We start from the raw sequence: 14,153 nt of genomic DNA, 5'->3' as shown, positions 1-14,153 counted from the left end.
CATGACCATGAAGAAATTCCGCCCAATGAAAGCCAGCGAAATCGCTTAAGAATCTCACTTTCTCTGACTTCCATCTGAAACGCTCGGGGAAAAAAAAAAGACACATGAAACCAATCAGGGGCATAAAAACACAGTTAAAAATGGTACAACAGGTTGCATTTAGCAAAAATGAAGAAACCCAAAGTCTAAAGCCAAACTTTCTGAGTGATATAAGGGGGCATCAATCCACTGAGGGGAACAAAAGAAGGCGTGATTGATGAAATGTCTCAAGATGTTTTTCTTTAGCGTCCAAAAAATGTTAATTTCCTTGCTGCGCCTAAACGGGATTATTCATCACTTGGCTGTGGTTGTTGTGACCCAAGTCCCTCGTCTCATTGTTAGCTCCCTCTTCTCCGCAACTCTATCAGTGAGACACCAGCAGGCCTTAGACAGAGATGGATGCCGGGATGGATAGATAGAGAAATAAGGACACAGGGGCTCATGATTGATTGTACCCTGGTTAGGATGCGTGGCACAGGAGGCTTGGCCTGGTGACTTGCGGTGCATCTTCATTTGGCCATCTTTCCATCCCACATCCAGTGTCTTTTGGGAATCTTAAAACCTCTGGAATAGATTTAATCCTCAATGAGTATAAATATAAAACAATTTCATCTATGAGATAGATTATCGTTCTAGAGTAAGGCTGAGTAGATATATAAATAATCTGGTTAAAATGCTACTTTATGCATTACTTAAACCCACGAGTTGTTCCATCTGGCAACATCCCAGAACAAAGTGGAAACTTAATCTACTGTTCTCCTTTGCCTGCTCAGAAAATCGATGAGAACCGAACTGGTGGTTTTGTAATATTGATATCAGTGGATAGGTCCCGTATGTAGCAAAATATGAGCTCTATGAGGGGTATGAAAATATGCGTCCACACAACGGGATTCAACGGAATCCCATGTGTCCTAGCTACTCTGACAGCTGCTACTCCATCATGCTGTCAGAGCTACTTTACCATGGAGCCCACACTGTCACTAACTACAATTGCTGAATTAATGTTATCTTATTCTTGGAAAAAGAAAAAGCAATTGCAGAGAGAAGCAGACAGAAAGGTCAACAATATGCGTTTGAAGGATAAATCCAGGATGTCAAACTGACTCATGAGTGAAAACAAGTTAAAAAGATAAAGATAGAAGCTAAAGCATACACATCAAAGTGTAAAAGTGAATGACCACATCCCCTGGCCATCGAGACAGAAGACAATGAGGTAAAGGAACAACTTTTTTCCTGTAAAGCCGGGTAGATCTTTATTAACTGTTAGTATGATTAAGAAGCAAAATCAGTCGGAGCTGGCCAGTGCTATGCTATGATTGGCCGGTCTGTGTTCAACGGTGGGACTTAGCAAAGGGTCGATTAAAGGCACAGCATCAAGTAAATGTTCATATCCATATTTATACCTATATCATAGTATTTAACAGATTAGTTTTTTTCCTTTTTTGAACTTTTGATTTGACAAAATAAGCATTTGGTATATGTCAAGTTGGACTTTGATTACTTGGTAATGCTGATTCGTCAATTTTTGGGGGTATATTTAGAATCAATGATTTAGTAATCATTAAAAAATTTGAATACAAAATTATACAAATAATCCTTAGTTACAGCCCTAAATATATATCAAAATTGTAGCATAATGCGAAAAAAAAATCGTCAGATATTCTTAGATTTGTTTCGAGAGCAGCCTAAAGTTGGCATTTTCCTTATGTAAATGAGACCAAACAACATTACAGTGTGGGTGTGTTATCCCTCCATCATGTATGGCTCTCAATAACTCCCAAAGTCAAACACCAGTCAGCCGATCCGGCGGTCACACAAAATGATGCCCTCTTTCGCGGCTCATTGCAAGCCTGACATCCCTCCGATGACAACACTCTTATTGAACGTCACACCATGACGCTCCGCATTTCCATGCCGTCTGGAAAACGCTACTCACTACTACCAGCCTCACATGCAAACGGAGCGAATCAAACAAACAATAAATCAATCTGCGACTGTAACCACGCCGACTTTCTGCCCGGTGCCATCATTAGTGTGGTTTATTTGCTCACCGAGCACCGAGCTGTTTCTAAAAGCAGAAGCGAGCGCTGGGGCTGTGTTCTCTGGTGGCTGATGTCACTGTGCTGCAGCAGCGAGTGCCTCTCTCCTCTCACTCTACTGTTTATTTGGAAGTCATTACTGCTGTCCAGCTCTGGGCCCTATACGTGCTCTGCTGATGCAAAATCAGTGATCTAATTATTAGCAAGAAGTCCATCACAGGAGCAAAGACTTTCTGAAGCGGCTGGCTTACTAACAGAGAAGAAGCTTGGCAGGTAAACACACACTTTTACCTTTGAGAAGAAATGGAGGACAAAGTGCTTTAAAAACACTCCCATTACGAAAAGGTCACCGCAACAGCCGTATGTTCTTTTTAAGAGGTCTACGAATTACATTAAATCACTAAATGGGAAGGTCATAATAATGGAAACATCTTTGGCTTAATAAAGTAACCGCATTTGCTCTGAACATTTCTTTTTGCTTTTTGCAATGAAAGGCTCCCATTGTCAGTGTTTAGGCAGTAGCAAACATTTTGTACGCATTATAAAGATAGTTGATTACATGGAGACATTTCCCCCCTTATATACGCTTTACTGACACTACTTGGCAATGTGTATGTATGTGTCATCCTTTGACAATCGCAACTTTCATATGCGAAAAAGTGTGAGGGTTGAACTACAAATGCAAAATTGCTTGCATATGGATATTTAGCCATTTCTGCAGTAAACGTGTGTAACTTTGGTCGCAAAATTGTCTCTGCATTATATTCCCCATCCCAAAAGATGATATTAAATCCATTCATCCATTTATATATGTTGAATCTACCTTTTTTTATAAGAAGTGAATGCATTGACTAGGGATGCACTGATGGCACTTTTTTTCAGCTAACAAATATGTGCTAGTCAATACCAAGTACTGATACGAGTACTTAATAATACCATTATGTTATATTTTAATCAGATGTTTAACTTTGTGGGGTTTTTTCCTGACACAAACAGAGCATAGTTTGCATTAGGGATATTAATAATAAACCATCAAAAGAATTTCGAGCGCTTAATGCTATCTGCTAAAAAAAAAGTTATAAGAAACATTAAAAAAGAAAAGAAGAAAAGGTTGTCACTTAAAAGGACTACAGCCAGTCCACCTTAAAAAGGTCAGACCACCTTAAGTGAGCCTGGCCATGGTAGTCAGTAGCTTCGGGGAAAACAGCCTTCACTTTATCAGCAGGTGGCAAACAGGACACAAACTTGCCGTGGGCCTTGAGGAGCATTTATTCACCCACAAATAAATTGTACACACACTGCACTGCTACGTTCACAGGTGTAACGTTACTGCTGACTTCTTACTCACCATCACACACACACACACACGCCCGCTCTCTCTCTCTCTCTCTCTCTCTCTCTCTCCCTCTCTAGACCGAACACTTGCTAACGTTATGCCAGGCCTGCAATACGCTGGCATGAACCCTGGCCGAGTCAGTCAGGCAGACACACAGCTGACAACCTCCCAGCTGAACTCACTGATGCGGTGCAGACTTTCTTGGAAAGTGGCTGCATGTGAACGCGGCGATGCAGGCCGTGGCATCGGGTGCGGTTTTATCGGAATAGTATTTACGCATACCAGTGGAAGTACACGACTTTCCTGGTATTGGTGCATCCTTAGATGAGATCCCAGAATTCAGGATTTTAGAAGAGCATTCCAAAGAGGAGAATATTTATATTTTGTTAGGTAGGCCATGGTATTTAAAGAGTTCTGGGCACTGACAAGTTTGTACCATCACTCTGGATAATAGTGAAAGGTAAGTGAGTGATTGAAAGGTAAAGTTGTTAATTAAGGAAAGGCCTACGAGACCACACAAGATTCCACCATTGGTCCAGGCTGCTACACTTTGTCGTGCAAAAGAAGACGTCCACTTCGTCTTTCCTCCAAGAGTCGGACAAATCAAGAGTGCACATGTGGTCAGACCCGTTGCAGTGCTGAGAAGAAAACATCCCTCTCATCCATCTGAAATGTTTTCCAGAAGGTCTCAATCCTAATATAGATATAATGTACACATTGTGCTTATTTGTTTGGTACTCAGTTAAGATAGGAGGAGTATTCCCAAGCAGAATAATGTGCGATAGTTAATGTGAGAACACATCTCCGAGAGCGGTCAGGGGTCTGAGGTCTATTCAAATTTAGGTCTGGATGTGGAGACAAATACACGGAACAAATGGCAGTGATTCATTTGAGTGCTTCATGTGTGGTTGATTCTGAGAAGCAGATTTAGTTTGGCTGGACACGTTGAGAGGTGGTGGAAAACAGATGAAGTCAGCATTCATTCATTGGATTCGTCTAGTAAGTAGTGTACAGTTAAGCCTGATCTCGATGGAGCCGTGAGCACAGAGATGCACCTAAAAATGGATTCTGTAGACATGAGATTTTACAGTACGTGCCATATGTCATAGCAGCAGAACCTCACCACGCCTTAGATCCAATGGAGAAGAGGCCTTTAAAAATTCTGACAACCTCAAACTCTTATTACCCCGTTGAAAAAAACGCTACTTTTAACAAGCTGGCCACCGTCTGTCACTTAAAAAGGGGTCAGACATCGACGTGGACTGATGTCATTGTTCCAGGCCACAATCTGAGAAATATCAACACCAGTAAACTGAAATTGATGTTGATCTTTCTCGGGTGGAAAGGGAGACTACTGCTGATGCAAGCAGCTGGTATGCGTCGGACTATTTTCCGCAACATTTCATTTGGAAATGAAAATATACTATGTTTGGTAACATCATGTTAAAAATATGAAAAAGAGAAAAACAAAAAAAACTTGATGACAGCACATCATTTAACTTATTGTAACGCACTAACAATGATGATTGAATTGATCTTGGTGTTATGACTGGCGAGTAAAATTGGAAAATCTTCATACTGAAATGGAGGTAACCAGTCTGCCTACTCGTTTCTACATCTCAGTCGTTCTGATCCAGTTGAGACGGAGACGGGAGTATCTGGGGGCTTTGGGTTCATCACTAAACCTCTGACAAAGGGTCATCTTCCTCGCTGACCTCGGCCGGATTTGTTTCCCGAAAAAGGAAATGACTGCAACCTCCACTGCACTTGGGTCATGAGCTAAACTTGAGGAGCCAAACTACAAAGAGCTTAATCTATTTATAGGAAAACACCGCTACAGTACAGTGATCAGGGGGAAAAAAGGAACCCTGCGAGACAGAAAGACAGTCGGACGCCAAGGTTACACGCCAACTGTCAAGATCAAAAAGGAGCCGTGCCATTCCCTCCTGCTTTATAACTTAAATCCATTTTCCCTGCCCCTCCGAAAACATTAAACTATCCCATTACTTCTCACATTGTCGATTTTGACATTTAATACACGTAAGAAATGCAGCACCTACAAAAGCTGTCTCATGCAATAATATTAACAACTCATTTAAGTCCACAAGAAAAACAGTAATTGTGATTTTGTTGAATGCAGAAAACGTGAATTGACTGAGACTCAGTGTCTCACATTAGGGAAAAAAACAGTACTTTGGACAGGCCGCACTTTAAACAGAGTTTGAATCTATGCAGAGTTAATGCTGTAATAACAAGGATATAAAACTTAAGAATACAAAAGGAACGTTCATCACATACTGGATTAACTACCGGAGAGAGAGCTGGAGAGAGTGCTGCGTCTTTATGGCCTAGCCTGAAGGCATATACAACGGAGAAGGCACAGCACTCTCTTCATACACATACATGAATTATGTGTAATAAATACAACTGCTATAGCAACAGTACTACAACACAGTAACCTGGTATGCCCAGTAGGAATAGAGACAGAAAGCATTTCAGTCCGGCCAACACCGGAGGCTGAAAACAGTTCATCGCTCCCCATTGACTTTCTATTGTGTAAAGCTGTTATCACTTTCGTCCGCCGGCAAACAACAGAAAAATGCCTTAAAGCTGCTGTGTGGTGGGGTGAACTACCAACAGGGTGAAGAACCAAGAGCTAAGTTTTTATAAGCTGCCAAACAGAAAAAACTGAGGAAACAGGCAATAAAACACGAGGCATCGGCAAGAAGAAAAGAAAAAAAACAGCATTCGGTCCAAAATGTCAGCTTTAGGCTTTAACTATGTTTCTGTTAGTTAAGCCAAAGCATTTGACAGTATGGTAGTTGTGTTATAGTGGAATGTGGATACATCAGAAAGCTATGCACTATTATGTCTGCAAGTTAGCTAAATTGCAGTAACTTGCTAACACATAGCTAACATTAGCTCGCTAAAAGCTAACCTGTCCATCACCGTATTAGTTATCGACTTCCACCCTGGAAGACATACGGTGCTAAAATGAGCCTTTGACATAATGAAATCTGATATTTTTCAGCTGGGTACGGATGTTTTGTCAGTGTTTCAGCCCTTGGTTGCATATTGTGGCGTCAGGTGGCCGTGGCTTTCAGAGCATGACACGTTTCAATCTATCTTTTTATAACATCGATTATTATCGATTTTGGTTTTTCTAGTTGCCTTTTTCTTATTTGGTGGGAGGATGATCATACTGTTTGACTGACAAAAGGCAGAGTTAAACACTAACGGAGTAAAAAGAAAGGAATCATTACTTACACATGCGTGAAGCATTCTGACAGACTTTTCTGTTTGGCAGGAAAAACTTCTTGAAAACACAGACATAACTACATAAACATATTTTGAGAGTTTGTGCAAAGCTAGTCACTCTCCTTTATCAGAACTTGTGAGTTACTTCAGAGAACCCTAAATCCGGCTTAAGGAACACAGGGACTACACCAGCAGTTCCTAGCCTTACATATATATATCATTCTCCATCCTGAGAAACACGAAGGAACTCGGACATCTCCCATAACTCAGCACGCAGAGGACGCAGAAGAGACACGGAGATGGAAGCAACGGAAAAAGAGGTTTATAAAATAAAAGACTGCTGAAAAGAGGCAAGGGAGAACAGGGAGTGAGATGAGAGATGGAGGGGCAGCAAAGGTCTCACAAAAAGGAAAGAAGCAGAGGGAGGTAAAGAAAATCTAGTGGAAGGCCAGAGCCCTGCAGGCCTTGTGAATCATTGGCTGGTGTCAGGCCGTATGAACCTGAAGTCTGGCCATAAATTGTGAGGAAGCTCTATGTCTACACTTTATCAACAGTCTGCGTGAACACAGGGGCCGGATACACGGCGTGGGCCACAAATATCTTCTGTAATAAACAAAACCCAGTGTATATATCGAAGTATGATTAATCATAATAGCAAAACACTAAGATAGGCTTTCCTTTAAAAAACAACAACTTGTGCAGGCTTATCCCAATTTGTACCGTTTGGATTTCACCACATGGAGCCGATTACAATACCCACAGGTGGCTTAGATACATTTTGGGCCATTACAGAAGTTTAATTTAAGTTTAAATTTATATTTAAGAGCCATGTGAGCTCTTAAGACGGGAGCAGTAACAAGCCAGTGTTTCCAGGGCCAGAGCCATTTGCCTCCTCTCGCTTTCTTACAGTGGAACTGGTGTAATTCCCAGTTACAGCTCTCCCGTCGCCCATTCCGATTCATATTATTGGAAACACTGACATCAAGCTGGAAGAACGAGAAGAAAAACACGCGGGTCGGAGCATCGGAGCAGTGATCCGTCTCCAGTTCGATACGGTAACGGGAGAGCGCCGCTAAAACAATCCGCCTTCCCCCTTTTCTTTCTCTCCCATTCTCCCATCGGTGTCTACAGAAACATCTGCCGGTCCTTCCCAGCACAAGGGGCTGGCCGTTTGTTTCCGTGCCGAGATCAATAGGTTATACAACCTCGTGGGCTTGTTTGGGTACAACTGCTCAGACAGGATATTACAGGATAGTGTAGCGCCTTCTTTTCCAAACTAGAGGCTGGGAATCGGGGTAGACAAAGACAATAATTGCCTGTGCTGTAGGTGTGTGAGACAACTGCTTGTCAGCTATGTTGTTTTATAAAGCCCAGCAATCATTTTGTTGAGATTTCTTTCTAACTGCCACCCAGAACGGCACAATAGTGCACTAATTAATGATTAACTAGAGTTCCCACTAAAGACACCAGTGCCATGTCCACAGAGCCACTCAACCTCAACACTCCTTCTATTACTGCTTTGGGCTAATTCATCAACTCCCCTCTCATTTTATCGACCCGCAGTTTGTGAACTGTGAAACTTCTTCCCCCGATTGTCAGAAAACAAGCTGACAGACTAATGCACATTCTGCGCTCGCTGTTATAAACATCGTAGAGGTATACATGTGTGCATCCTCTTTGTAAGGCAACACTGTCGGGCCTCGGCCTATCAACTGGTGTATTCTTCTGAGAGAGAGGTGCATTAAAGGATCTAATTGTTCACCGGTTGACAGATGATCGTCCCAAAAGTCTCATGTCTCGAGTGCCGCCTGTCTGAGTGTAAAAAAAAAAAAAAAAAAACAGTCTGGAGTAATGCACTCTGTCCTGTGTAGCACGTTCTACTTGGGTATGGAAGCTATTTATGAACTGACGAGACGCATTTAGCCAGAAATAACTCAAAAGCACCATTATCTCCGAGCGGATCTGATTCCAGAACACAAAACTTATATATTTTTTTCAACCCATTTAAGCAGCATGGAGATTCACTGTGGGATGAAAGACGAAGGATAAGCTGGTCTTGACCTGAATGTGAGGTCAGTTGCTCCGACAATGGAAGTGTTAGGGCGTGTGTGTGTGTGTGTGTGTGTGTGTGTGTGTGTGTGTGTGTGTGTGTGTGTGTGTGTGTGTGTGTGTGTGTGTGTGTTTGCTGGGTTCTAACTATGTCAGTGTGTTGCGGTGGTGTGAGGGAGTATCGCCGTCCGGTAAGTTACATGAGGCAAGTCATTCCGTCGCAGAACAAGTATGTCTGATTCACACGGCGGTGTGTAATGTGTGTGGAATTTTATTTTTGGGAGCGATATGTACGGACGCACATGGACGTTCAACTTTACCATTCTGTTCATCCAGCTCATTTCCAATCTCCTGGCCCATTATCTTCTGTCTGCTGATGACAGCTGCTAGTGCATCCAAGCCTGCATCCTGGACTGTGAAGAGAGAGGAAAATAAAACGAGAAACTTTTAGAGACTTGGATGCAAGACAGAGAAAGAGGAAATGCTAGAGCGACCAGAAAAAGACTGGGGGGGGGGGGGGGATAAAATCACTTTCCCACTCATCAAACTTAGCGGCGGATAAAGTAGTCCCCTTTGAAAGCAAATTTACACAAGGGAGTAACATAATTACAGTAGACTGCGCTTGTGATATGATGAGGCAACTATTTGGGAAGTAGAAATGACAGGCTGTTGGGGTCCAGCTCAGCTCACAGTGCCTCATGTGAGTCATTCAGCACTTTACCCCCTCTCAGCCGTGCTCCTGTTATTATAACTGCGGTGGGCCAAGGTGGAGAGCAAAAACAGTGCGGCTGAAAGAAAGAAAAGTCCTGGCCTCCGTAAGGTTTCCAACTTTGACACGCTGTCTTCCACTGGAATTTCTTCTTTTTTTTTTTTTTTTTTTTTTATGACCGCAGGTTCAGGCGCTCACCATTCACCAGCTCCACCAGAAATCCCCACAGAGGACCAGAAAACCCCCATGTGGTTCGGTTTTCACTGTTCTAAGAGGAATCTGTGATCCCACATTGACAAGAACCAGAGCAGCGATGGGGACGTAGCGAGGAAGTGTCACTCAGGTGAACGGATGTCGAGTCCCGTCAGAGCCGTTCGGGATCGGGTTAAAAGCAGACGGGGGCTTGATCATCGTTTTACATGTTAGCATACACCAGCACCAGTTAAATACATATAACGTCCTAGAATATCCTTGTTATCTCTCATATGCCTATATTCTTTTATTTTTTATAGAATATTTTTAATAATTAATTATTTTTACACACACATTAAGAGATGTTATATATGTTCATGATGCATCCTTGTGGGAAACGTATAAACAAGGGCAAATTTGAGTTACGATTATTATCCTAAGGATGCAGGAAATTGCTATGGGTGGTTGCAATGCCTATATTTGGTGTTGATGCTAAAATGAAATGAAGAAAAAACAACATACTTGAAACGGTGGTTGCATGATCATCCAATAAAGCTACATTGGAATGGTCTTATTCTGATCATGAGACGTACAAGATCACTTTGCTTCTTATTACCTTCGATGATCCGTTGTTGCTGCTGTTTGATCTCTCCAAAGTTCAGCCCTCTGGTCTCCTCTGATTCGTTGACCAGCCAGGGGTTGGCCGCAACACCTCCGCTCGGCCCCGCCCCTGCGCCCATCAACGTCGACCTGTGAGACGTCATCGTTAACAAAACTTCGTTTAGAAAAATGTTACACGGCACCTCTTCAGGTTAAATATGAAGTTATTTAAGGGTTCCGGGACAGAGGATGTCGCATGTGTACAGGTTGTAAAGCCTTCTGAGGCAAATTTGGGATTTGGGATTTTGGGCTATATAAAATAAATTTAATTTAATTGAAATTTTCATCCAATTAGTTTTTGAGCCGATTAAATTAGTATTCCTGCCAAAAAGCCGAGCCGGAAACTGTAAAACTAACAAAGACAAATTACCCAACAGTGTACTACTCTGAAAGTAGATGGGAAAATGTCTTTTATTTGTCAGACAATCACCGTTCTATCAAACAAGTCTGAAACACTATCATGCATCAGTGACTTTTAGCTACATAAGTAAACACGATCAATATGCCTGGTTGGGATAGGAGTGCAATGCACATCTGTACAACTCTTACAGCAAACACATCTGTACAAGGCATGTTCCCTTTCAAATACTGTACTCTTTTTCGAGCATTGTATGACAACAAACCCCTTTAGATCACAGGAAAAAGTATTTACCCACTTTGTCTTTCATGTTTCTTGAACGATTGAGAAGTACCAGGTTAGCATGCGCAGCTCGTGTTAATCTTTCACAGCACTGTGGACTGCTGGGGAGGTTTGACCCTGACGGAGTGACAGACCGGAGAGAGCTCTCTGTACTGTACTATGCTGTGCTAAACACCGCTGTGTGGTTTAAAAAAAAAAAAAAGCTATTCTCCTGCTAATAGCTTAAAGCTGTGTTTCAGCTTTCACCCGTCTTGCCGTGACCGGATCACAATCTCTGCGTGAGGTCGAAATTAACCACGTCTGATGCGTGCAAGTCGCCTGCTGGTCAAGCTCAGGGGGAAAAAAAGCAGCCAGAGCCACATGTCATGCCACTGCTAACTGTGCTGCTGTGGTTTTCCAGCAAACATAATTCCATCTTTCATTGGCACCTTTAAACCCAATCTTTCAAACATAAAAAGTGAAAGATGTGTCAGTTAATCTGTAAGAGAAACATCTACATTTATCTCCCCCCATAACTTGCGCATCTCACAGTGTAAAGCATCGTCGGAGGTTTGACACCATCAGGGGAGTAGGTGAGACAAGGCATTTGGTCTAATCTCTCTGACATGTTTGATTGCTATGAGACCGTGTGCCAGCCCTCCACTTCCTCCGAAAAAAAGTGCCCAGTGTGTGAAGATCCAATTAACCAGCCGGTGGGGGAGCGCCGAAATCAGTCGGGCACATCTTTTGGCAGCCGTGAAGCTCTAGACTGCCGCTGACGGGTCCTGACTTGAATGACTCGGACAGGGGAGATTTAACTAATTGCAACTATTTCCAGCGCAATCAGATGCTAAAGGGAAAGGTTAGTGAACAATGATGGAGAGGTGGGTGACAGGGCGAACTGAGCCTTCAAAGCGTAGGCGCCATGTCCGTCTTTTGCCTAGTCTGAAATGGAGATGCTGAGAATGTATTGTTTCAGGGATAGATTAAAGTCCCCTCTGTAACCTCTATCCCTTTTCTTCTACCCAAAGTTCTCACCCCCCCCAAAAAAAGAGCGGCTTAGATTATCCAAGCATGGCCAATCCAGCCCCCTCCCTCATTCTGTCCTCTGGGACCACACAGTGGGAATGGGTCCTACCCACAAATCCAGATTACCCACCACATATCACTATTAAAGTTAGGTCTGACTGAGCAAACTTTTAAAAAATTTGAAAAAAACAACCACATGATTGCAGTTTGCCGTGCTAATTTATTAGCAAATGTCATTTGAGATTGCTTTATTTTTTTTTACGGGGCCTTTTATGTAATTGGGTGTGTGGTCTGTTAAAAAGATGAAAGCGCGTGCAAAGCACCGCTAAGTAGATCAAACCCGAAAAAACCAAAAGCTTGTGAGAGTTATCAGGGCTTATCGTCAAAGGGCGTCAATAAAAAGGGTTTTGGGGAAATCTGGTTCTACTGATCTGATGGAACGGTGGCGCTTGGTTTCATTCGACGCTCGTTTCAGCTACCCCGCACAGTAGACTCACTGTGCTGAACAATGGGAAAACAACATCTCAAAAACACAGATTTACAAGACAGACGTGAGAAGATGGCGGGACTTTCACGATGTAGCACCGTTTGTCCAAACAAATATCAGACATAACACAAAGCACTGACTGCTGGCACATTGACATGAGGAAGAGGATACAATCTGTGGCGTGCTGCTCTTTGATAAGCTCCACAAGTACTAGAACAAATGCCTCAGACTCAAACTGTAAATCCGCTCCTTCCATCTTTGTTCATCAAGACACACACGTGCATTCATATGATTGTGTGCGTGTGTGCGTGTGCGTGTGTGTGTGTGTGTGTGTCCATCTCAGGAGGTTTGATCAGCAGTGCGAAGCGAGATATTTCTCTTAATGAAAAAGAATTAGGCGTGAAGTTAAGCGGCCTGTCAAACAGGCAGACAGACAGACTTCCTTCCGAGTGATAGCACAGGGAGAGGTCACGGCACATGGGTCCTACCGGATGTGCAAAGACTCTCAGAGAGAGTCAGTGACCGGTGACGTCTCATCAAAGCGGAGAGACAGAGCCTATGACCTCTCTGGTCAAGGACATAGACAAGAGAATGAGGATTCATTATTTTTAATTGGGCGTCCAGCACTCTGACACTGACTGACGGAGACTCAGGAGTGGAGGAATATCCCACAAATTTACTTGAACTACTTAAGCAACAAGCCAGATGTCCCAGAATATTTTTATAAATGAAAGCGCTTTTTCTTTTTAAAAGGGGTAAAAAAGGCACCACGAGAGCACCACATTGATCAAAGATATGTTTAGATGCACCCAAACATTTGAAATTTGGATCTAATGGTCTAATTGTCTTAGGCCACATCCCAACTACAATGTTTTAGTTTTAAAATGCATATCTTTTGCTACGTTTATGCCTAGTATCCACACTACTCCGGCGTTGTAGAACCCCTAATCGGAGACGTTTGAAAACGCTAGCCACGCCATTTTAGTTTGGAAACGCCGGGGTGCATTGTGTGGACGGGCAGAAACAGGGACCACTGAAAACGGTGACGTAGACGCCCGCTTTCACGATTGGATTGGGAATTAGCAAGCCGCCGAAAAAAAAAACAACAGCATTGATTACCGATCGACTACCAGTAGTTAATTCAACATGAATAACGGATGACGGGCATTGCTGACCTTGTTGTCTTTACTAGCAGCTGTTGTGAAATTGAACTCTCAGTTTTTTTAAATTGTACTACTGTCTACATGTGGAGGAAGCAAGCTATTATTGGAGCGACTTTGATTTGTAAGTGTTCATTTTATAGTAAATTTTATGTTTATACGTGTGTGTGTGGGTGTGCGTGTGTGTGTGTGTGTGTGTGTTAAAGACCTGCACCCTTTTAACTAAGTTTAAAAACCTCTAACTAATTTGTCTGTTTGGGGGCGTGTTTGGGAAATATAGAGGAAGATCTTAAGTATAAAGCACAACCTTTTATTATTAAAGAGAACTATAATACTCTATTGTATTTTCTGTAACTAATCAACCAATATACTTTCTGTTTATACCGGCAGCCGCATGCACAGTGTACGGGAAAAGTCATGTGATATTTGTTTTCAGGCGTGTTATTATGGACGGAAATCATTTCTACAACAGTGCTGAAACGCTTATATGGTCAGAGATTTTCTTTTTTTAAAACGCTGTTTTAGAACAAATTATTAGTATTTTGTAGCCTAAATGTAGTCCTCGTGTGACCCCAC

The 14,153-nt window shown here is 42.5% G+C and overlaps 1 protein-coding gene across 1 annotated transcript in view; it reads right to left on the bottom strand.

The window, feature by feature from the left end:
• Positions 1-14,153, bottom strand: part of stx8 (syntaxin 8) — a 44,832-nt gene that overhangs the window by 28,970 nt on the left and 1,709 nt on the right. The window contains exons 5-6 of the mRNA XM_054604747.1: positions 10,239-10,372; positions 9,042-9,134 (exon numbers count right to left, since the gene is read on the bottom strand). Coding sequence (XP_054460722.1) covers positions 9,042-9,134; positions 10,239-10,372 — 227 coding nt within the window. The remainder of the gene's footprint in view (positions 1-9,041; positions 9,135-10,238; positions 10,373-14,153) is intronic.

Source organism: Anoplopoma fimbria, chromosome 9 (genome assembly GCF_027596085.1).
Source record: "Anoplopoma fimbria isolate UVic2021 breed Golden Eagle Sablefish chromosome 9, Afim_UVic_2022, whole genome shotgun sequence".
In the NCBI taxonomy this organism is placed as follows: domain Eukaryota; kingdom Metazoa; phylum Chordata; class Actinopteri; order Perciformes; family Anoplopomatidae; genus Anoplopoma; species Anoplopoma fimbria.
The sequence above is the reverse complement of the archived record's forward strand: the minus strand, read 5'-3'. Positions and strand labels throughout refer to the sequence as shown.